This window comes from Ambystoma mexicanum, chromosome 5q (assembly GCF_040938575.1).
Source record: "Ambystoma mexicanum isolate Mex_15411 chromosome 5q, UKY_AmexF1_1, whole genome shotgun sequence".
NCBI lineage: Eukaryota > Metazoa > Chordata > Amphibia > Caudata > Ambystomatidae > Ambystoma > Ambystoma mexicanum.
Window position 1 is genome coordinate 61,448,651 of NC_090933.1, and position 25,188 is coordinate 61,473,838.

At 48.7% G+C, this 25,188-nt stretch overlaps 1 protein-coding gene across 3 annotated transcripts in view; it reads left to right on the top strand.

Annotated features, from left to right (window-relative positions):
* LOC138497209 (uncharacterized) overlaps positions 1-25,188 on the top strand; it is a 306,729-nt gene that overhangs the window by 244,594 nt on the left and 36,947 nt on the right. For all 3 annotated transcript variants that reach the window (XM_069620532.1, XM_069620531.1, XM_069620533.1), the window contains one exon: positions 14,581-15,585. In XM_069620532.1, the coding sequence (XP_069476633.1) occupies positions 14,581-15,585 (1,005 nt within the window). The remainder of the gene's footprint in view (positions 1-14,580; positions 15,586-25,188) is intronic.

The window sequence follows — 25,188 nt, forward strand, 5'->3', positions numbered from 1 at the left end:
CGTTGGGTGCTGGATACCCTGGCAAGAGGACACTCTATCGTATTCCTGAAGAAGTGCCCTCACGTTCCACCTGTGGCCAGGAAGGAAAATCACATCCCGCAACTGCTGTTGGAAGTACGGGCGATGCTCAGGAAAGGCGCCATCGAGCTTGTCCCGAAGAGGCTCCGGGGTGTACTCAAGGTACTTCCTCGTCAGGAAGAAGACTGGCGGCTGGCGCCCCATCCTGGACCTTCGTCGTTTGAACAAATACATCAGATCACAAAAGTTCAGGATGGTCACCCTCCAGCACGTACTGGGATAGCTGGAGGAAGGCGACTTTCTATCGTCGTTGGACCTGGAGGATGCATACTTCCACGTTCCCATCCTCAAAAGTCACCGAAAGTTCCTCAGGTTCCAATTCAGAGCACTGCCGTTCGGATTGAAGTCGGCCCCCAGGGTCTTTACCAAGTGCCTAGCACCAGTGGCGGCGCGGCTGCGCCTACAGGGGATTCACGTCTACCCCTACCTGGACGACTGGCTCATCCGCTCAAGGACGAGGGATCTCGCCGTCGAACACACTGCGAGGACTGTCCAGCTACTCACAAACCTGGGATTCGCCATAAACTACCCGAAGTCCCACCTGGTGCCGTCGCAGGTGGCCCTGTTTCTGGGAGCGAAGCTCGATACAGTGAGGCGCCTGCCGGCCCCATCGGAAGAACGGACGAAGACCATTCTAGGCAAAGTGCAGCGCCTCCTAGCCACGGACGTGGCCAGGGTGAGGTCCATCAAGTCCCTACTGGGGATGATGTCCTCTTGCATCTACCTGGTGCGCCTCTGCAGACTACGGATGCGCCCTCTTCAAGAATTTCTCGAAGCCCGTTGGATACAGGCGACGGGCACCGTCGAAGACAGGGTCCCCCTCAACGAGGTGTTCCGGCGGGCGATTCAGTGGTGGGGCGTTCAAGCGCACCTCACGGCGGGCAAGGACTTTCAGACACCGGCGTACCAGGAGACGGTGACGACGGACGCCTCCCTGGAAGGTTGGGGCGCCCACACCGGAGATCTCCACGCAAGAGGCCTCTGGCTCCCGGAGGAGAGGCTCCTGCACATCAACGTCCTGGAACTCCGAGCCGTGTTCTGGGCTCTCAAATCGTTCCTCCCGTCGCTCAAGGGCAAGGTGGTGCGGATCTTCACGGACAACACCACGACAATGTTTTACATACGGAAGCAGGGAGGCACCAGATCCCCAGCCCTATCCAAGGAGGCACTGGATCTGTGGCACTGGGCGGTCACCCAGGGGATGTTCCTGGTTCCATTCCACCTGGCAGGAGAAAGCAACACCACCGCCGACTCGCTCAGCAGGGAGCTGCGCGCGTGTCATGAGTGGGAACTGTGCCAGGATCAGGTGGATCAACTCTTCCGACGATGGGGCAAACCCCAAATCGACCTGTTCGCAACAGCGACAAACTCGAAGTGCAAGAGGTTCGCCAGCAGGTTTCCCCAGCCGAGAAGCATGGGCGATGCGTTCTCGTTCCCCTGGGACGGCCTATACCTGTATGCGTTCCCTCCGTTGCCGTTGCTGCTTCGACTCATCAGCCAGCTCAAGAGGTCCCGGTGCAGGATGATCCTCGTCGCACCGGCGTGGCCGAGGCAGATCTGGTTCCCGGACCTTCTGGACTTGTCAACGTCCCCTCCCATCAAGCTGTCAGCGGACGCGGACCTTCTCTCCAGAGAAGGAGGCGCCATCTTCCACCACGACCCAGCGTCGTTGAACTTGCAGGCTTGGCTCCTGCAGCGCTAGAGTTTGGAGGCTACGATATACCGGCCGATTGCAGAGAGGTTCTTGCAAAGGCCAGGGCGTCCTCGACTCTCAAATGCTACAGTCATAAGTGGAAGAGGTTCTCTATCTGGTGCCGAGCACAAAAGATCAACCCCCTACGGATTACGGCCCCTCAAGTGCTGCTGTACCTGCTATCGCTGGCAAAGGCTGGGCTAGCCCATGCTTCCATTAAGATTCATCTGGCGGCGATCTCCAGATATACCAGAACCACAGGACGGGCGTCCCTGTGGTCCCATCGACTGGTAAAAGAGTTTATGAAAGGACTGTTCCGGTCGTTCCCGCCGGTGAGGGCCCCGGCGTGGGAATTTAGCGTGGTGCTGACCAGGCTCATGGGGCCCCCATTCGAGCCGATGCACTCCGCACCTATGAAGTTTGTGTGGTGGAAGACTGCGTTCCTGGTGGCCATTACCTCCGCATGACGAGTGGGAGAGATCCAGGCCCTATCCTGCAAAGCACCGTACTTGACTTTCCATGCCTCGAGGGTGGTGCTTAGGACGCACCCCTCCTTTATGCCCAAGGTGCCGTCGGACTTCCATCTTAACGAGCCCTTGGTGTTACCTGTTTTCTTCCCGTCTCCTTCGTCGCCGGCCGAGAGGACTTTGCACTCGCTGGATGTGGATAGAGCGCCGAAGTTCTACGTGGACCGCACAAAGAGTTTCCGGAGGACATCACAGCTGTTCGTGAACTTTGGACCTGTGAATCAAGGGAAGGCTCTCTCGAAGTCTTCTATTTCCAGATGGCTCTCTGGCTGCATCATGCACTGTCACCGGTTGGCTAACCGACCGCTGCCAGGCCGTCAGAGAGCCCATTCGACCAGAGCGATCGCTGCTACTACGGCGTTCTTATCTGGTGTGCCCCTGCTGGACATCTGCAGGGCTGCTACGTGGAGGTCGACGCACACCTTCACGAGATTCTACTGCGTCGATCAGGATTCCAGGGAGGAGTCCAGGGTCGACCAAGCAGTGCTGCGCAACCTGTTCGCTTAAGGTGAGCCTGGTGAGGAGGTAAGAGATGCTTAATGTTGAGTTTTTGTATTGCTTAATGTTGAGCCTTTTACCACCCCCCGTGGTTGTGCATGTGTGTACTGCTATTTAATCTTATATTCATGAGCATGTGAATCCATGCCAGACCCCATGCTGGAGAAGGAACAAGTTACTTACCTGTAACTGTTGTTCTCCAGCATGGGTCTGGCATGGATTCACATGCGAACCCTCCCGCCTACCCCTCTGCGGCTCTTCACTTGGTCATACTGCCACTTCACGTGCTACCAAATCTGAAGATGGCTGCCAGAGGCGGGGCTTAGGTAGAGGGCAGTCATTGGCTGTGGTCAGTATGACGCAGAGATCAGTGATTGGTTACTACTAGGAAAGACAGATCAGAAACGAAACTGATACTGATTTTTTCTTTACCGAGGATTCCCAGCCTGACGACGGGGAATATTCATGAGCATGTGAATCCATGCCAGACCCATGCTGGAGAACAATAGTTACAGGTAAGTAAGTTGTTCCTTACCAGTCAAAGGAATACCATACATCATGCCCAAGAGTGGGAGAAAGAGTCTCACTCTTGGCAGGAGGAAAAAAACAAACTCCAGAAATCCAGCAAAGCTGCTGGGGGACTCACTAGGTTAGGAAATTCAGCCTAAAGAGAGAATTCTCCCTAACACTCGGCCACCTCCCCTCCCTCTCTCATCTCCGATTGCCTTACTGCAATTCAAGATTGGTGTTCCGCCAATGATCTTTGTCTGAATGCCAGCAAGACTGAGATCCTCCTCATCGGCACATCTTCTCCATCCTTTCCCCTCACTCTCTTGCTGGCTTCCCTTGGCCCTTCTATCCCCACCTGCGAGGCTAAGAACCTCTGGGTCATCTTTGATGCCACATTTTCCTTCTCTGCCCGCATCTGATATCTCTAAAAAGTCAAACTTCCTACTGCACCTCCTCAGAGGTACTCTACCCTCCCTCTCCTTCCCCCAGAAGCTCACTGTCTCCCAAGCTCTGGTTCTCGCTAGGTTGGACTATTGTAACAGCCTCTTTCTAAACCTACCTGCCTCTACTCTCCGCCCTCTGCAACTAATCCAGCAGAGCAGGACTGCGAAACTTGTCCTTGGCCTCAAGCCCTGGAATCGTATCTCTACAGCTCTGAAATCTCTCCATTGGCTCCGAGTGGATGCAAGGATTACATTTAAAACGCTCTGCGTTGTCTGCAAGGCTTTCTGGGGCCTGGGTCCAAAATACCTTCACCTATCCCTCCGCAAATACCTCCCCTCTCGAGCTCTTCGCTCCTCTACCTCCAACTCCCTCAGGGTCAGTCGTTTCTCAAAGAAACAAGCTGGGGGTAGATCTGTCTTCGGCTGGGGCCTACCTCTGGAACAGCCTCCCTGCCACTCTAAAACTTGAGAACCATCTCTGGTTCCGGGAGCACCTCAAGACCTTCCTCTTTGTTTCTGCCCTTGCACTCCCTCTCCCCTGCTCATCTGTTCTCTCCTGGCACCGTGATCCTGACCACCTTCTGTCCTCCGGGCCGAGGTTTCTGCTCACCCTGCCACCCTCCTGCACTGCCTCCGGGCCACCCCTTTGTTAGGGAGAATTCTCTGTAAAGGCTAATTTCCCAAACGTAGTGAGTTCCCCAGCAGCTTTGCTGGATTTTTTGGGGTTTATTTTTTTTCTCCTGCTAAGAGTGAGACTCTTTTCCTCTTAGACATGATTTGAGGTGTTCCTTTGACTTTGTGTTTTATAGGCTATGGGGTCCTTTACCCCATAGGGCTTCATGTGTTTTTGGTATGTGGGTTACACAGCACCCTCCGTGCCGTAACCCAGGGGTGTCGTAGCGACCCCCAAACATAGACTCCATACCCTGGGACTGACTACTGTCTCCCATGGCATGTAAAGTTACCATTGGCTTTACTAGTCTCAAATTGTCAACAGAACCAGTACAAACCATCCTATTGTGGACGTACTGGTCGGGGCAATTCGATTGCCCCGGGGTCTGTTGTTCGAGGGGGGCACTGTCCAGTCCCCCCCGACCGAGTTTTGGCTGGTGGCAGTGGATACTACTTTTTATATTCGACCGCAAATATATTCCTATGGGATTTTTCCTTTGTTCGAGGCTACCACTTTTTAAAATAGCCTCTATCATACCGCCAGTTTATGAAATTAATATAAATTCACCGGTTGGTATTTTTAGCCGAAACTTAGTTCCAAAATGGTGTTTGTGTTCGCTTCTGTGACTCCAACCCAAGTCGAGCCCTTTGTTCGACTTTTTGGCGGGCTTCTCCACAGAAGCCTCCAAAAGTGGTGCCACTCTGGGTACCACAGGGGGTGTGGGAGGGGGTTTAGGCACCCTGGACTGAGTTGCCTCGGCAACTCATGTCGCACCGGCTCACCACTTAGCATGTTTGAGTGACAGCTAGGCTGAATGAATGGGGGTTTTCTGCATAAAAGCAGGGCTTTGGGGACTGGAACTTCAGAAGTCGCCACAGGACCTAAAGAATCCGAGGAGGGAGAAGCCGAGCCGACCTGCAACGACCACACCACCGGTGGAGCCCTGCTGAACCGTCTCACCACTTTTCATGACGACAGAGGAAATCTCCAGCCCAGAGAGTCTTATTCCTTTGACTGGTGGGGATAACCAGTTTGCCTGTCTTTTCGCCTTCCTGGACCATCTCGTGGCCGCCTTGCCCGTGCCAAGCACCCTGGCAACCGGAATACCAGGGTTTACCACTACCGCGAAGAAAAGGGTGGTACCTTGTAACCGGGGAAACTCCACGGCTGGTTTCTTCCCTGGCAGCGCAACGACCTTCAGCTTTCCTCCACGTCGAGACCTCCTCTTCCTCTGGACGAAACACCGACTTGCACCCGCTACCAGGAACAACTGCCCCTGCTGGAGCGTTCTTCCCACTTTCAGGTACTGTGTCCCACCTGGCTTCCCTTGCGACAGATCGTTCGGGTGACAGTAAATCCTCGACTTTCTAACCTGGGCTAGCCTTGGACCTGTTAACTAACTTTTCTTGACTTGATCTCAATCTTTTGTGAACTTTCTACAAAGACTCTTTGGGCATAACCCCACTGTGTGATCCTGGACACATTTTGCTTGCTCTCTCAAAGAGTGGGCCTGGCATTTGAACTTCCTTGCTCTCCAGTAGACTTTGACTAACCTGCCTCACTGTGGTTCTTTGAAAAGTATTGAAATTTGTGTGCTTTCATAACTCTGCCTTTTTCCCTCCATTTTTAATAACTTATTAGAGTGCCATCTTATGTTTAGCGCTCACCTCTGTCTGAAAATAAGTGGTGTTTCTCATTAAGACTTGTCTAATAAGTAATTAGGGTTGTGTATATATATATATAATAGTGACTGTGTGTTAAATGTACTTACCTCTTTGTGCTAGTGTAATTTACAAGTGTGTCTTTAAATAAATAATTGTGTACTTTTACACCTAAGTTCTGGTCAGTGTTTGCTTGTGCTACTGTGTCTCTGTACCTATTGTGTATTCTCTATATACTGCCTAACTCATCTTGAAAGAAGTCTGACTGCTCAGCCACAGCTACCAGGTAAATCTGGGTGGTACAGACTGCTACCAATTGGGTTTACTGCCAACCACCTGTAGTCCTAAATCTTTTGCAGTGGTCCCTAAGGGAACTGCACAGGTTTCTGCCTAACACCCTTGCACTGGGGTCTCTATCTGTACCCATACAGGCCCCTCCTTTTTCTTCCTGCCCTTATCTAACCTACCCTGTCTGCTGCCTTATACTCAGCACTTGCCACTTGCTGGCTGCACTACCACTTTTGTTGCTTTTATTTAGTATTTATTCTGTTCTCCTTTTGCCCCATACTTTCCACTTCTCCCACCTTCCTTGCACTTTTCTCATCCCCCTTACACTTCTCAATATCACTGGGCCTAGAAAGACCGTTGTTTTTGTTCTCCCCTGTTCCCCTCCCTTGCCGCGCTCTGAAACATTTGTGTATGAGCGCGATGGAAATAAAATATTTCAATTCAACCTGGAGTTCTGTACACAGCTTTACAAAACACTATTGCCTACACACATCTTCTCGGGTCTGATTCTCAGGTGGGACAAGCAGTACTAAGACCTCTTTTTCTCTACTGTTCATTCTCACATCCAACCTCCAACTCTGGGTACTGCTCACTAGTCTATTTACAGCATGTGATTCTAAGCAGATTAACAAGCATCAGAAGACCTGCATTACTTACCGTAAAGGCATTTCTGATGATTGTATCTGCTTAGATTCACATGCGCCCACCCTTCCTCCCCGCTCGGATGGAAGGAATATAGAAGTCTTACTACTTTCTCTTTTCTGTAATCGCTCACGATAGTCATAGGCTCCCTCATGGCAGAAGAAATACAATAGGAGGGACCTCGACGCTTGAGGGATTTTGGGTACATGTCACGTCACGTTAGGGATAGTGTTACAGGCATGCCTAGGTCGACGTCCCCTTTTGATTTTCGAAAGACAAGATGCAACACTCTGCGTTGACGACTGGATGTCGGAATGTATGCACAGTATGTGAATCTAAGCAGATGCGATCATCAGAAATGCTTTTACGGTAAGTAATGCATGTAATTTGAATACCTGTAACTGTGAATATTTGTGTAACTCACTACAGCTCACATTTCCCCTCTTGAGATAAGTATGGCTGCTCAACACACTACCAAAACTGTGTAGTACAAGCGTATACCAATGGTTGGATTGCCTATACCTGTAGTCATAGTTGTTTGTAGTGTTCCCAGAGGGTACTGCATTCAAACTTTGCCTAACAGCACACAGCTATGCAAGGTAAGTAAAACATATGTACTTGTGTAAGGAGCTACCCGCAACCTAAAAGGTAAGTAAGACCTAGGCAGACTTATTCTGCACAGGCTAACAGCAAGTCGGGGGAAGCAAGACCGAATTGGGGGACACTCGTACAAGTATCTTAACAGGAATAATTAAGTGAAACCAACAGTACTACTTTTAAGATGAAGGGAACCCAATACACAGGTAAGAAAGTTAACACATCTACTTTCTGGTAGAATGGGGAGACCATTTCTAAGGAAAGTTAGACTTTGAGAATACTTAATTAAGATGGCTGTTAGGCAGGATTGAATGCAGTACCCTTTGGTGCACTACAACGGCCCTGACCTGGCAATAGGATCACAACCTATGGTATAAGTCTGTACTACACAGGTTGGTAGCCTGTTGAGAAGCCAGGCTTATCTCAATGTGAGCTGCAGAGGAGTTGCACAGAGATTCACAGTGACAAGTATTCAAATAAACCTTTACACACAAGGTTTCTTGATTGAACAATTATTAATTTACGTCAGTTCGAGTTTCTCCAAATCAGAAAATACCCATTTGGGATGGCACACAGACACTTCCTACACCCTCAGGTGACTTAAATAGCAAGGACACTTTGGACATTAATGTATCACTGTTGCATTTAGGGCAATACTTAGGAGATTGTCAAAGAAAAAGATTATTAGAATAAATCAAGAGATCTTGCGAATATTCTGAAGCAGCTAAGTACTTTTGTTAACCCCCCAATGCAAAGACCGTTAATCCCTTCCTGGAAGAAGGGCTAAACAGAGAGTCAGAGGGAATAGTTATTCAGGAAGCCAGGCCAAAGCCAATTGGACAAAAGTCCAGGTGAGCTGAAGCAATTCTTACAGGTAAGTAAAAGTCTTGAACAATGTTTCAGAAGTCTTTGGAGGAAAGAAGAAATCAAAGTAGGGCCACAAGCTGATTCGGCTTGTGAGGTAAAGAAGCGGTTAGCAACTCCACAGAAGCAACAAAGACAAGTCTCAACTGAGAACAAGTGAGGTTACACAACAAGAGGTAAGTTCTCTTAGACTTTGCAGTGCCTTAGCTTAGAAGAAAAGGGGCTTTGGCTGGCTTCTGTTCCTGTGCAGCTCTGCAGATCCGGTGTTCCTCAGCCTCAGTTGTGGGGACAAGATGGAGAATGTCTGGAGGACTCCTGCACTGCAACAGGACAGTCAGCGAAAGAAAAGGACCAACTTCTATTCAGTGGCACGTCGCGGTTTCAGCTCCTCGCGTCTAAGCAAATGGCACCACTGCGGACTCTTCGCTGTTGAGATGGCCTTTCCTTGCATCTGGGATTCAGCACTCTGTTGGGGTGGCTCAGGCTCGGTCAGTCCTGCTTTGTAGGAGTCCGGAGGATCTTCCTGGAGCTCTTGGCCAACTTAAAAGCAACGCACACAATCTGGTGTTTCTCTCCCTGGCTTTTCGGTTTCCAGCAGCAACTGCAGTGGAATCGCAACCGGCTTCGAGGATTTCCGGGTGGCCTATTTTGGAGATGATTGATCCCACCAACTCAAGAGAAGTCGTCTTTGCAGGGCTTCTCTAGTTGTAATGAATTTGTAGTTTCAGCAAGCATCGCAGCAGGGCTTCACTGGGCAAACCAGCGGTCCAGGAGTTGCAGCAGGCGTCCTCTTCAGGTTCTTCAGATTCCTTCATCCAGTGGTCGACTGACTTCCAAGCCAAAAAGCCTCACCTTTTATGCAGCTTGCTCCCATTCATTCCAGCCTAGCTGTCAGTCACCCAGCAGGGTGGCTGTCATTGCCGGACAGCCAGCCATTCACCCAAGAGTGCATTCCTGTCTCCTAGGAGACTAAGCACAGGGAGTTTCGGGCACCTTCCTTGCTTCCTGCACCTGCAGAAACCCTGGAGCCAGAGGCGGGCTTCACTCGTAAATCCTGCAAAAGGCAAAATTAATCAAGGGACTGTTAGGGAGATGGATGCGCTTCTTACACAATTCCTACACCCTGAGGTGATTTCATTCACAAGGACAGTAACGGCATTTATATGTCCCAATGGTTATACTTTACAGATTCTGAGTTTGCAGAAAGGAAAGGTTTAAGGAAGGAGAAGGTTAGACAGGTTCTCAGTAAATGTGAGGACAACTAAATCTTCCAATGAAATCTAGACAAGCCTTGCCCAGCAGTAACAGCCTAAAACAAGTTACCACCTATGAGGGACAAACAATATCAGTCAATGGACGAGAAAAGTCTTTGGGGAGCAAGGACAGCCAAAGTCAATTGGAACTGAGGCATTTCTTAGAAGAAACAGTCTTGCACAAAGTTGGAGAGTTTGTAGAAAATCACTTAAAGGGTCACAAGCTGTTAAGCCTATGCAATGAGAGTTGGGATCAACTCTGAAAATAAGCAAATGCAGTTCTGAACTGGGAAAAGCGCAGTATAAACGACAGGGAGGTAAGTACCCCCAGTCTAAACAGTACCTGTGGTTTGAAGAAGAGTGGTCCATCTGAATTCTATCTTGCTATAGCGGTGCATACCCTTGTTCTTGAGCCACCGTCATGGGGACAAAAGAGGGATGGCGTCTGTAGGGCTCTTGCGGTGGTACTTTGGAGGTCGTCCGCAGCTATGGGCTCTTTTTGGTTCAGCAGCACTTCACGGTTTCAGCGCTTGGCAAACAGCACTGTCGCCGAGCTTGGATACCGGTTGGGCTTCCTTCACTTCTCGGGTCCTGCACTTTGGGTAGGGGACTCGGGGTCTGGTCGTCTTGCTTCTGGAGGGCCCTTCAGAGACTCCTGGAGCTTCTAGCCGGATTTCAGACGTTGCACTCGACTACGGATTACCCGCATACTAGTATTCGGTTCTGTTAGGGAGAATTCTCAGAAATGTGCCAATTCCCTCTACATTAGAGACCCCCAGCAACTTTGCTGGATTTTGAGGACTTGATTTTTTAACCTGGAGAGAGTGAGACCCCTTTTCCCACTCTCGTATTTTAATGCGATTTCTGAGCTGTTTCTTTTTGGTTATGGAGCCTGACAAACTCTATAGGCATCATCTTTTACGTTGTCACACAGCACCTTCAGTGCAGTGGCACAGGGAAGTCCTCCAGATTTCCCCCAAGGTTTAAATACCTTCTCTGGGATAAACTACTGTTTCCCAGAGCAGTAAAGTGAAATTGACTTTACTTGCATTTGTAACTTTCTAGACCTGGCACACACTATCTTACAATAGGGTGCTGGAGGGGTTACATAGTATCCCCTTTTGTCTAGCTTCCAATGTAAAACATTTTTGTTACACTTTCCTCACTGAATGGCTGGTGGCAGTGGTTTAGTTTTTACTACCGTGGTGTGCATTTACCGCGGGCTGCATTCGCAGCTGCACTAAAGCACCCAAGTGTGCCATTGTTGTCAAAATTGCCCTGGTCTTCTTTTTTCGCTATTTCTTTGTGGAAAGGTCCTTCGTAGGATTTACTCTGTGTGCCAAACCAGGTTTGGTCTTTGTTCGTTTTGTCTTTGGTGGGATTCACGAGTGAAGCCTCCCTCTGGCTCCAGGGTGTCTGGGGTAGGTAGGAAGTGTGGTAGGTGCCTGAAACTCCCTGTGCTTAGTCTCCTAGGAGACCCAAATGCACTCTCTGATGATTGGCCGGCTGACTGTCCGGCAAGGACAGCCACCCTGCTCGGCGACTGACAGCCAGGCTGGAATGAAGGGGACAGCGCTGTATAAAAGTTGAGTATTTTAGCTTGGAAGTCAGTCGACCAGTGGACAAAAAAACCGAAGAAGAACTTGAATAGGACGCCTGCTGCAACTCCTGGACCGTTGGTTTGCCCGGTGAAGCCCTGCTGCAGTGCCAAAACGCCAAGTTCGCATTGGCAGAGAAGCCCCTGCAAGGACGTCTTCTCCCCTTGAGTTGGTGGGACCAATCCACTCCAAAGTAAGCCACCTGGACATCCATCTCAGAGCTGGTTTAATTTCCAGAGTTGCTGCTGGAAACCTTATAGCCAGGGAGAGGAACACCAGGTTGTGTGCATTGCTTTTAAGTAGGCCAGGACTCCCAGGAAGCCAGACTGACCGAGCCTGAGCCCCCTCAACAGATTGCGGGACCCCAGAAGCAAGGCAACTCCTCCTCGATGGCAAGGAACCGCATTGTTGCTATTTGCGGTAGATGCGAGAAGCTGAAACGCTGAACAGCCACTGAATTTGAAGTTTGCCGTTTGCAAGTTTTGACGTCCCAGTGCAGGAGTCACCCCCCCCTTGTCCCCATGACTGAGGCCCTGGAACAGTGAGAACTGCACAGAAACAGGAGTCAGCTGCTGCATCTTTTCTTCATTTGTAAGGTACTGTACAAAGTCTAAGAGAACTTGGCTCTTGCTGTAGAGTTGCTTGCATCTTCCACTACTCACAAGTCTAACACCTTGTGGCCCTACATTGAAGAAAACATTTATCAAAGACTTCTGAAACATTGAGCAAATAATTTTGCTTCAGCTCATATAGACTTCTAACTATTGACTTTTCACTGAATTGCTCTTATTGGGGATCTGAAAATATTTGCCTGCTTAAGAATAATTGTGGTATCTTGTGTGCTCTAATAACCTTTTCCTTTGACTTGCTCTTAAACCACTTCTGAATGCCAAACAGTAATGCATTCAGGTCAACAGCACCCTAGCTATTGAAGTCACCTGTGGGTGTAGGTCTCTGCTGTATGCCATCCCAAATGGGTATTTACTGATTCTGGACTTAAGAGAGTGTATAGTTTTGAAGTATATTTGTGTGGTGTTTTACAGTGCTCCCTTCTGAAGAAGGCTTACATTAACTGACTGGTAAATTAACAATTGTTTTATCAAGAAAAACTGTGTAAGTGCTAGCTTGAATACTTGTCACTGTGAATCTCTGTGTAACTCCCATACAGCTCACATTGACCCCTCTTGAGATGAGCCTGGCTACTCGCCCACACTACCAACCTGTGTAGTACAGTGTAGTGTACTGCATACAAACTTGCCTAACAATGCCTCCAGATCCTTCCTCTCTCAGGAAAGTTTCCTTACTATCGCACAAGCAATCATAGGGTCAAGCCTTGATTACTGCAACGCCTTCTTTGCCAGCACCTCCTGTCATAACATCCGGAAGTTAGTTGATCCAGAGCAATGCCATCCAAGCTGCTCTAAATATTCTATGACAGGAGTGCATTTTGGCCGCAAGGAAAAATGTTAATTGATTTCCGATTCAAGAGCAAATCATAATCAAGACATTGTCTATTAACATAGATACATATCCAATTCAGCTGCTCCCTACCTGTCTCAGAAAATCACCAGAGCTCAATCCAACAGGCCCCTCAGATCAGCATATACGAATAGACTGACACAACTGAAATTCAAACCGTCAAAAAGTTGGCGGCGCAAGCTTTCCCTCCTTTGCAGCAAACCAGTGGAACTCTCTCCCGCCCTCCTTGAGTGCTGAACAATCGTATTGGGCCTTAATGAGATCCCTAAAAGCCTGACTGTTTTCATAATTACACAGTGGATTATGCTGACTCTGCTTTGTCTTTTAACTCTGTTTATATGCAACTGTAACAGCGCCTCAATGCCTCTGGGTTTAGCGTGCTTTATAAATGAAACTCAATAAAAATGAGTTATACAAATTACAAGAAACTTCATACACAGTAACTCATGGGCTTCAGTGGCTCAAAAATCTAGACATTTTGATGCATTTTTGCTTACATTGCACACTCTTACAAAACTGTTGCCAACAATTGGTGTCCTCAAGCTGAATTCTGGGCTAATTAACTTCAAAATTAATGATTCCAATACTGTGCTGCACACTTGGTAGGTGACATACTAATTCTACTGAACACCCTTTTCTGGCTCATGAATTCTACTGGCTATTCCGCACCTGCCTCCAAAGCACCAAACAGCCAGTGGAAACTACAGCCCGTTGTATATCCTTAAAAACTTTGAACCCTGTCACTTACATTTTTACAAATTAAGCACTGGTCATCCTGTTTCAGGCAGTTGCTCCCCTTGATCTGGTAGCCTGCTCGCCAACATGAGCATTGTCTGCTCGGATTTCTCTGATCTCCTCTGCATCAGTGGATCCTTTGTTTCCTCTGAAGTGGCAGTTTTTGCAGTCTTTGCACTTAACCACAACTTGTAGAAAACCTGAAGTTTCAATTTACATGTGCCCCCTAATCCACTGGACCTTTTCTTCCACTTCCAGCATCCTTGTCCACACATTAGGGGTCTTACGAATCCTACTCTGTTGCTTGCACTTTATATTGAGTTCATATAAAGTCTTGACCATTAAGTTAACTCTGTGGACGTTCCTTGACGTTTTTATGTGAAAGATGTAGCCAACTTTCTACCCTGGGAGTAGAATCTTGACTGCCATGCTACCACTATGAGCTTTAGGAATAACTTAAGTCAAATACACCACATGGTGGTCTTCCTAAACCCTCAATACATAAGGAAAATCCCCTTAGAACCCAATTTGCTTCTCTTTCCCTTTTTCTTCTCTCAGTTCCACCCAAGGACCTGCAGGTTAAGTGCCATAGAAATGTAACAAGAGGGGAAGAGGACGCTCCTCTGTAAAGTATGCTGCTCCTCTCCACCTGTATTAAGATTAGAAGTGAATAGCTATGTGTTAGCAGGGCAGGGTTCTGAGTAGGGCAGTGTTTAAGCAAATGAAGGAGTTCTGCATTTTCTGTGGAGCAGTATGTTGGATTGACAGCAGTGTGCGGCAGGTGATCAAGCTATTTGGAATCTATAGCTTTTGTGCAACACATTTTGGATGAAGTTGGGCCTGTTAGGAGTACAAAAGTCACAACGATGATTATCTATTTACCAAAGGTAGATCACACTTGTAACGCTAATTGTTTAAAGTTTTTTGTTAATCCAATGCAGTTTGAAAAGCCTTCACTGATAGTAATTTTTAATGTTTACAATCGTATTACAACCTTCAAAGGAATGCCTCTCAAAATATACTTAATTTTTGTCCTCACAGGGACTCAACCTTCTTCAATGCAAAACCAGCAAGCACCAATTGACACTCAAAATAGAAAATGGAACCAGCAAGCCCAGTTACCTGCAGGAAGTGGTAACTTGAGTCAAGACGATACAGTCCGAGGTTTGATACCACAGGCCCATTATGCTTCAGGACATGCTGTTCCATTTTCTGTAGAAAGATCAGGAGACTCCTTGCGTTATACGCCAAATGGAAATCAGCCACCAGTTTATGGAAGTGTTTCAAATGACTCAGAGTTAAGACCTTTTGCACCCAACGAGACTCGTGGCCCAGGAGGATTTTCATCTGCAAACCGTGTTTATGGAAATGAATATAATCTATCTGACAGAGGACCTCGTCCTGGTAGCCTCCCTGGAAGACCCTTGCCAATTGATCGCTTACCAGAATACCCAGATTACAGACGTAACCCTATTACTCCAAGTCTAGATTCAGCAAGGAGTGCAAACTGGATTCAAGAGCCGTCAAGTAGATATGTAAGAGACCAGGGTCCAAGATACACAAATGTTTCTGAAGGGTACAGCTCGGGCAGTAACACAAGAATGATGCCAGATGCATTTGCTTCCCAGCAAGAAGCTGGTCTCCAAAAATACCTTCCACCAAAATCAGCTGCCCCCTTTCGTACTTCATTCCCAAGTGATTTGTACAGGGAGAGGCCAAGAAGTATGACTGATTTAGGGAGACCAGAGAAATGGCAGCTGGAATATGCACGTAGGTACATGAGAGAATTTCCAGAACGTGCTCCATTGGATCCTTCAGTCCACAATACATCTTCAGCATATTCTGACGCCGTTGGTGCGAGAATGTTGCCAGCAAGTGCTCCCCTTCGCTCTTCTACCCTGCCAAGAATGGGCCTGCAAGATGTGCCAACTCAAGGAGCTACAAGTGGTCTTGCTGCTGACATTCTGACTCTGATTAAAGGGAAGGATGTCAAAGCTGCATCTAAAATTCTCACTACTCTTGCTCCTACCCACCCGGCCCTAAAAAGTAAGTATTAAATCAGTTGATTATCTTAAATTAAAAAAAATGCAAGATTATGTTCTGAAAAAAGCCAATTTGCAAATGTTTAAGTTAAATTGTCTATGAAGAATAGAAGACGGCAGCTCGAGATGGTAAGTACTTCATGCTTCAAGTGTGGCAAAACTTTGCTTTCCATGTCATAGCCCGCATTTTAGAAATTTGTGTTGTAAACTCACTACTGAATTGACATATTCACAAAATGCCGGATGCAGCATTATTCAAAGTGTTCAAAACAGCTCACAATAGTGTGGCTCGTATTTTTGTTTGGCATCATGGGGTCCTTCCCAGATACTTTTTAAGAATTATTCTTGACAGTCAGTTGGGACTTGCACAAACATTCCCAATTGGATAATTCTAAGAAATATCTTGGAAAAATATATGAAAGCCACACCTTCTTTTCATTGTATTGGTATTTATTTGAAAAACAGGTGTCCATCTCAATCAAAAATCACTGAATGGGTGCCTATGCAATAGCAGGTGATGAGCCAGTTTGAGGGTGCAAACAAATTGACCGAAGACAAAACAAAAAATAGCCTGGGGGCTTCGGGGGTGCGCAAACTAAAGAGGAGTACTGCACAAATATACAAAATTACATTATTGCACTGCACTGGGGGAAAGTGATAGGGTAGGGTGTGCTTAGGCGGATGGGGAGGAAGTGGAATTAGCTCCCTCTTTGGCCAGTAGGGGGAAGTTTAAACTGAGCTTTGAATAGATCTGCTGTCAGGCAAGCTTTGATTGTGATGGGCAGTGGGTCCCAATGGAGCAGACTTGTAGGGAGAAAGGGAGGAAGTGTGGGGAAGGATGGGACATTGAGCAGGAGCAGAGGGAATCGGATGACGAGGAGACTGGAGTCCTCAGCCATGTACCTAGGCGAAAAAGCATTGATAGCTTTGTAGACTTGACCAGGAACTTGAAAAGGAAGTGGTTGTGTTTGGAGCTCCAACTAGCATGGTGTTGGTAGGTAGAAGTGGGAAAGGATCTGTTTAGGCTTTAGAGTGCAGGTAGTGAAGTTGAGGATGTAGTCTAGATGGAAGGAGTAGTAGAAAGGAAGGGCAAGGAGAAGGCGCCAGCATTATTTTACTTTGCTGATCACAGGGATGGAGATGAGTATTTTTTAGAGTGGTGAATAAGAAATTGACATATTTTCAAAATGTTAAAATGGTTTGTACGAGTAGCAGAGACAGTGGTAGTGATGAATTGTTGAAGTCTGAGGTCGCTACCAAAAAGGACCCAAATGTTATGGGCCTTGGGCAAGGGAAGGGAGCAAGGTCAGGCGGGAAGGAGATAGGAGGGGGGAGGTGGGAAGGAGAACGAATGACATTGGAAGTCTGGAGAAAGAGGACTTCTGTTTTTGAAACATTCACGATCAGGCAGCGGAGAGCAATCTATTGATGGTTTGCAGTGAGACCATTAGTAGTCTGTTAGGAGATGCTTGGGGTGAAGAGGGAAAGGTGAAATATTTGAGTTGAGGTGGTAATGAAAGTCAAAGGATGATATAAGTGGGGTACGAACGGTTGTGGTGAGAGGCTTTCGAGTTCCAGGTTGTTAGAGAGAATTCTCAGAAATTTGCTAATTCCTCTCTACCTTAGCGACCCCGAGCAACTTTGATGGATTTCAGGACTCTTCATTTTTAACCTGGAGAAAACCCTTTTTTCCCACTCTCTCATGTATTTTCAATGTGATTTGAACTGTGTGTTGCTTTAAGTATGTATGGAGTCTGACAAACTCCACAGGCATCATCTTTACATAGTGTCACACAGCACCCTCAGTGCAGTGGCACAAGTAAGTCTTTCAGATTTCCCAAAGGTTTAAATACCTTCTCTTGGATAAACTGTTTCCAAGAGCAGTGAAGTGAAATTGACTTTATTATATTTGTAACTTTCTAGACCAAGCACACACGATCTTAAAATAGGGTGATGGAGGCGTTACTTAGTATCCCCTTTGTCTAGATTCTCATGTAAAGTTTTTATGTTGCCCTTTCCTCGATGAATGGCTGGTGGCAGTGGTTTACTTTTAACTACCATGGTGTGTTTTTACCGCGTGCTGCGTTCGCAGCTGCAGTAAAGCACCCCAGGGTGCCATGTTTGTCAAAATGGCCCTGGTCGTCTTTTTTTGCCATTTCAGAGATTTACTCTGCGCGCCAGACTAGGTTTGGTCCCTTTGTTAGTTTTGCCTTTGGCGGGATTCACAAGTGAAGCCTGCCGCTGGCTCCAGGGTATCTGACGGGGGCAGGAAGCGAGGGAGGTGCCCGAAAACTCCCTGTGCTTAGTGTCCTAGGAGACAGGAATGCACTCTTAGGGGATTGGCTGGCTAGGTGTCCGGCAAGGACAGCCACCCTGCTGGCTTACTAACAGCTATGCTGGATTAAATGGAAGAAACCTTCATAAAAGGTGCTGCGTTTTGGCTTGGAAGGCAGAGTCGACCACTCGATTAAGGAATCCGAAGAAGTACTTGGAAGAGACGCCTGCTGCAACTCCTTCTCCGTTGGTTTGCCCGGTGAAGCCCTGCTGCTGTGCTGAAGCTCCAAATTCTTATCTACAGAGAAGCCCTCCAAGGACGACTTCTCCCTGTTGAGTTGGTGGGACCAGTCAACTCCAAAGTAAGCCACTTGAATTTCCACTGCAGTCGCTGCTGGAACCGAATAGCCAGGGAGAGAAACACCAGATTGTGTGTGTTGCTTTTAAGCTGGCCAAGAGCTCCAGGAAGATCCTCCGGACTCCCAGGAAGCAGGACTGACCGAGCCTCAGCCACCACAACGGAGTGCTTGACCCCAGATTCAAGGAAAGCCCATGTTATTTGCAGTAGAGGCGAGGATCTGAAACACCGAAGTGCCACTTGTTTGAAGATTGCCGGTTGCGGTCGATGACAGTCCCATTGCAGTGCAGGAGTCCCCAGAAGTCCTCCCTCTTGTCCCCTTGACTGAGGCACAGGAACACCAGGATCTGCAGAGCGCACAGGAACAGAAGCCATCTGCTGCACTTTTCTTCAACCTAAAGGACTATACAGTCAAAGAGAACTTAACTCTTGTTGTGCCACCTTGCTTGATTTCAGTTGAGACTGGTCTCGTTTGCTCTTGTAGAGTTACTTGCATCTTCTACTTCTCAAAGGCCTAACAGCTTGTGACCCTACATTTGATTGTACTTTTGCTACAAAAGATTTCTAAACATTGTGCAAGACTTTTACTTACCTGCAAGAAGTGCTTCAGTTCACCTGGATTTTTGCTAAATTAACATTGGTTGGTTTGGCTCCCTGAAAGACTCTTCCCTCCTCTGCTGTGTTTTGCCTTCCTTCCAGGAAAGAGTTACCTGACTTTGCATTGGGGTTTTTTGAAAGTACTTACCTGGTTAAGAAAAATTGTGTGAATACTGGTCTTATTCGGAAACATCTTTTCTTTGGCACTCGTGTATTCTAAATGCAACACTGTTAAGCAAAGTTTGAATGCAGTACCCTCTGAGAACACTTCAAACAACTAGGACTACAAGTATAGGTAACCCAACCCTTGGTATAAGCTTTGGTAGCGTGTTGAGCAGCCAGGCTTTACTCCTACTTCCCGTCCCCTTTCCTCCATAATTTTGGGACATTCCGTCCTGTGGGATGGGACCGGAGCACTTTCGTAAAAAAGCATAACATTGAAAAATGTGACGCCCTTCTCTTTTTACGTGGTGTACCGCACGCGCCCATAACCCCGCCCTCCTTAGCTCTGCATCGTCCTTTTCTCCGTGCGGTCGGGGCTGGGCACACTTGCATCACCAGGAAGAACTTTTTTTCCTTCCCGTTGTCCCTCTCTCCTGCTCTGCAGTTGCGTAGTCCTCAGTCTGCGCCGGATCATTTGGGATTTGCTACTTGTTCCTCTTGCGAACGTCGCTTCGCTAGGGTGGATCCCCATACTCTCTGCTTAGAGTGTCTGGGGCCGGATCACCGTTGGGACTCGTGTTTATACTACGACTCCCCTTCGGTCCGGGCACTTAAGCGTCTTCGTCGGTGGGAGATCTTCCAGAAGGTTCCTCCATCGCATTTTCAGCTGTTCATCGACGGAAAGAAAAGACGCCGGGTAAGTTTCTTACTTTTCAGGGCACCCTGGCCAGGGGAACTCCTTCCCTGGGTCCACCAAGTCCAGGAGGGGCTTCAAAAGCTCTGCTACCAGGGTTCCCCCTGAGGTGCTGCGCAGGCCTAATAGGCGTACCAGAGGTTTTCTCCAAGGGTTTTCCGCGAGGGGCCCGCTTAGAACGGATCATGACCTAAGGTTGACCAATCGGGTGCTAATAGCCAGCATAGTCGTGCTGAGGTGTTGGGTACCGGAGTTCGCTCTGAGGTCTCCTTGTCAGGAGCTTCCCACACAGACACCGGGGAGAGCCCTGAGGCCTCTGTTGAGGCTTTCTGTACCAAACCATGGTTCGAGGCCCCTCTCGGGGGAGCTATTAAGACCGGACTCTGTTCTGGGGTTCTTCTTAACGAGGCTAAGGTGTGTACCAACAGAACTGTTAAGACCTTGTCTGTGAGGTGGATTCCTCAACTTTCCGTGCTCGCGGAGTCACTAGTTCTGTTGAGGGGGCACAGAGAGATGTCGACCGTAACTCCCCTGTTACTGGCATTGCTGAGGTTCCTCCTTTGCAGGCTAATTCAAGGGACACAATGTCCAGTAAACATCCAAGGCCCCATAGTACCGGCTCTGCCAAGGATCCTTGTGTCAAGGCAAACATTTCAGTCAAGTCCCCTGACCAGTCTGTGGAGTCAACTGCCTCATCTACACATGTGCTGCATTTCTCCTCAGATGTTCACAAAATGGCGGACCTTCCCGCGTGGTCTACGGCGGCCATTTTGGATTCTTCCCTCACACCCACGCTATCGACAGCGGGTGCTGGGAATCTTCTTTTTGGTGGACAACCTTTTCCACGTGACGGGGTGAATCTGTTCCACCCTTCCTATGACTGGCGTACTCAGATGCCACTACCTCATTCGGTCTCGCTTCCTGGCAGCCTCCTCAACAGAGGATGCCTTTCTTGGGACGTTTCAGAGACTTATGCATTCTGACCCCATGAGGGAGTACTTTAAGGGCCTTTCTTGTAGCTCTATAACCGGGGTTTCCCCCGGAGGTGCCCCAAGGGCCTGATCGGCGTACCAGAGATTCCTCCGAGGGTTCTGACGAGCCTGCCAGTCCTGGACATTGTTCCGAGGTTAACCATCACAGTGCTACAGTTAAGCCCAGTTCGGTTGGGTGCTGCAATAACAGGGTTCACCGTGAGGTCTCCGTTTCTGGAGCTTTCCCTGCTGTAACCAGGTTGAAACCTGAGGTTCCTCTTGTGGAGGCTAAAGTCTGTACCGAGTCTCGACTCGAGGCCCCTTCAAGGGAGATTTACGTACCAGGTTGAAACCTAAGGTTCCTCCTGGGGGGAGGCTAAAGTCTATATCGACAGACCTGACAGGCCTTCTCTGAGGATCTTGTTGGTGAAGTATTGTCCTCAACCGTCCCACGCTCAGGGTTGTGGTGGTACTGGTTCTGTTGAGGGGACCAAGAGGGGGGGGGTCACGGACCGCGTCTGGTACAGGTTTGTCCGAGGTTCCTCCATTGTAGGCTAATTTTGAGACTGGTTCGAAGATGTCGACTAAACATCCGAGACCACCCAGTACCGGCTTCCGAGTATCCTTGTAAGGCTAAAGTGTCAGTTAAGTCCCCTGAGGCAAAGTTAAGTCCCCTGAGGCAATTGCCTCAGCTACGCCATGTGACGCAGTTCTCTTCAGGTGGCGTCAAAATGGCGGCCCAACCTTCGAGGCCTACGGCGGCCATTTGGATACCTCCCTTACACCTACGTTTGCAACGTCTGCTGCTGGGAGCATTACTTTCGGCACTAGTAACCCGTTCTGCCCTTTTACCGGCGTGCATGGGCTTCGCTGCCTCATACTGTCTCGCTCCCTCCTGCTTTTGCTCCACTGATCTATGTGGACCTGGCCGGTGGTGGACCCTCCTGCCAACCACCTCGGCTGAGGTTGGGTTTTTGGGAAGTTTCAGATGCTCATGCACTCTGACCCTATGAGGGCGTATTTCAAGCGTTTTTCACTCCTGTTCCACCCCATCTGCTCCGATTCGGTTTTTCTTTTAAAACCTGAGGCGGTAGGCGTGGAGGACCAGTCTTCTGTTCCCACCTCGTTGGGATGAGCCTTAAGTGGATGAGGACGGGGATGAGCAGCCGTGCTCGGTGAGAGCATTCCATGTCCGGGAGGGGCTTGTGTAGCAGAGCATCCCCTGAGGTGCCTCAAGGGCCTGATAGGTGCTCCAGAGTGTTCTCTGAGGGTCCCACAGAGGACCTGCTAGTACCGGACATAGTTCCGAGGTTCACCATCACGGTCCTAAAGTTAAGCCCAGTTCGGCCGTGTGCTGGGATACCAGGGTTCACCCTGAGGTCTGTTTCTGGAGCTTTCCACACAGATACCGGGGTACGCCCCGGAGGTCTGTTTCTGTTGCTTGTCACACCGAACCATGGCTCGAGGCTCTTCCTGAGGGAGCTATATGTCCCAGGTTAAAACTCAAGGTTCCTCTAAATACAGTACTGACTGAGTCGAGGGATCCTCTAAGGGTCCTGTCGGTAGGGTGCATTCCTCAACTGTTGCACGCTCAGGGTTGTGGTGGCACCGATTCTGTCAAGGGAGCAAAGAAGGTTATCAGCAACAGGTCTTCCAGTACCGGCTTTGCCAAGGTTCCTCCATTGGAGGCTAATTCTGGGTCAGTTCCTAGGATGTCCACTAAACATCCTAGATCTGCCAGCACCGACTCGGCCGAGGATCCTTGTTTCAAGGCTTAGTCTTTTAAGTCCCCTGACTATCCTGAGGGTACAGTTGCCTCATTTTCTGTCATCACGCAGTTCTCTTCGGGTGTTGACTAAATGGCGGCCAAACCTTGGTCCACAGCAGCCATTTTTGATACCCCTCTCACACCAACTTCCATGACGACTGGTGCTGGGAGCGGTCCTTTTGGGGCTGAGCAGTTTTTCCACGCTATGTGGACAACAAAGACCCGTTTGTCTGACCTGGCGACAGCTAAGGCCCCTTGTACAAAGTCAGGGTCCCAGACTCTGTCCTTCTCTGGGATCCGGGGGTTTCAGGGTTGCCGTGCACGCCGAAGTGAAACTTCTGTTGGTAGCCCCACCTTAAGGGGCAGCGGCAAGGGGGTTGGTTTTTCTCTTGGCCATCAGCCTCCTGTACAGGGACAGATAATCTCCCTGCTGACAAATCACAAATGATATTTTTGTCGGTCACACTGCACTACACTACAGTGGGAGGACGAATCTCGTGTCATCTGCAGGTGTGGCAAACCATCACCGAAGACTGGTGGGGTTTGTCCATCGTTTAGGCCGGTTTTTCGCTTGCCCTTGCCTCCTACCCCACCCTTCAAGCCTCTCTTCTGACAGATTGGGATGCCCTCCCTCAGAGCAGAGGTACATAAACTTCTATACCGCAGAGCGGTGGAACCTGTTCTCCTCATGGAGCAAGGGAGGGGCTAGTACTGCAGTACCTTCAGTGCTCAGCCAAGCTGGCCTGCGCACTATCTTTGATTTTTCTAAGGGAAATGAAAGTTGTTCACGCCCTGCCAAATAAAGTCCTCTTTGGAAGGGCGATTGGCTCAGTGTGTTGGTCTCCCAGGATGCTTAAATGCACATTCTGTCTTGGAGCAGCATATAGAATATCTGCGGTTCTCTGGAGCCCACATATGAAATATATGCGGTTCTTCCTGGGAGAACATTACCTCAGATTCGGGTGCTCTTTTTGGTCTCGGGTCAGCGAGACACACCCGGGAGCTCCTCTGAAGGGCCCTGCAGCAAATCTCTCAATACCAGATCTTCTTCCAATGTTCCCCATTTGGGGCGAAGGCTGACTCCATTTCTGCTATGGCTTTGGATACTAGGGTTCGCCCTGAGGCTTCTCCATCTGGGGCTAACTGTACCGAGTCTTGGCTCAAGGCCCCTCTTGAGGTGGCTATAAAACCAGGGTTAAACCAGGGTTAAACCTGAGGTGCCCTGCTTGGGGCTAAATCGGTCACCAACAGAATTGAGTCCCTCATCAAGGGCCCTGGCTGTAAGGTACATCCCCAAGCCTCCTGTGTACCAGGTCTGTTGAGGGGCGAAGGAAGGTGGTCACGTACTACTGACCTTCCAGTACCGGCTCTAAGGATCCTCCACTAGAGGCTAACTCTGGAGAAGCCCCAGACATGTTTAGTAAACACCCTAGATCTGCCAGTACCGGCTCTGCCGAGGTTACTTGTTTGAGGGCTAGGATGGCACACAAGGCCCCTGACTCCCCTGGGGAGACTATTGCTTCACTTGCTCCTGTGACGCAGTTTGCCCCTGGTGTGTGATAATGGCGGCCCAACCTTTGCGCGCCACGGCAGCCTTTTTGAATACCTCCCTTAAAAGCAAGGTTTTACATCAACAAGCAGGGTGACACAGACTCTCCACTCCTTGTGGATCTTTTCATACAAATTTGGGCTGGGCCATCCAATATATGGTTTGGCTCCAGGCTCCACAAATCCCGGGTCACCTCAATGTGACCGCAGATTAATTCAGTTGCCAGTCTGCATCGGTTACGAGTGCGAGATGAACAGCATTATCATCTCCAACCTTTTCCAGCAATGGGGCACGCTAGAGGTGGTCCTCTTTGCAGCTTATTGGTCAACATGAAAGCTTATGCTTTCCCCTCATTGCCTCCTATTTATTGGTCACTCTGTAAGCGCATTGAACTGTGGCCAAAGCAGCTATGTGGGCTTTCCCACCAGCTTTTGGTAAGCATTACCTCTTAGACTTGGCCTCCAGAGCCGATGCTCAATTCGACCAGGTTGTTCTTAAAAACCTTTTTCAGTAAGGAGTGTTTCCTGTGAGGAGTGCTTGGTAATCTCCCAAAAGTATGGAGGAAAGGGGATGGGATGTATGAGTAGAACTAACAAAGTTACTCACCGTAGTGACTGCCTTACTCCTTGTCCATAGTCCCCTTTCCTCCATACGCCCATCGTCCCCTCTAATAAGTATCCTCTATTATTGTTTAAATGGTCTCAGACCTGGCGATAGAAAACGACTGAAGGGCGATGCACGGGGCGGAGCTAAGGAGGGCAGGGTTACGGCCATGTGCGGTACTCTGCGTAAAAAGAGGACGACACATTTTTCAATTTGATGCTTTTTTACAAAAGTGCTCCGGTCCCGTTCCACAAGACGGAATGTCCCAAAAGTATAGAGGAAAGGGGACCATGGACTAGGAGTAAGTTGGTCACTACGGTGAGTAGCTTTGTTAATCTCAAGAGGGGAAATGTGAGCTGTAGTGGAGGTACACAAAGATTTGCAGTTACAGGTATGCAAATAAACTCTTAACACTCGGTTTCTTGCATAAACAATTTATCAGTCAGTTATAAAGCCTTCTTCAGAAGGGAGCAATAGAATAGTAAAACACAAATATACTTCACTACTGCAGACTGAGTTTCTGAATCAGACAAGGCCCTTTTGGGATGGCCCACAGACACAACCTACACCCACAGGTGACTTCAGTAACAAGGGTGCTGGGGACATTAATACCTTACTGTTGGCATTCAGT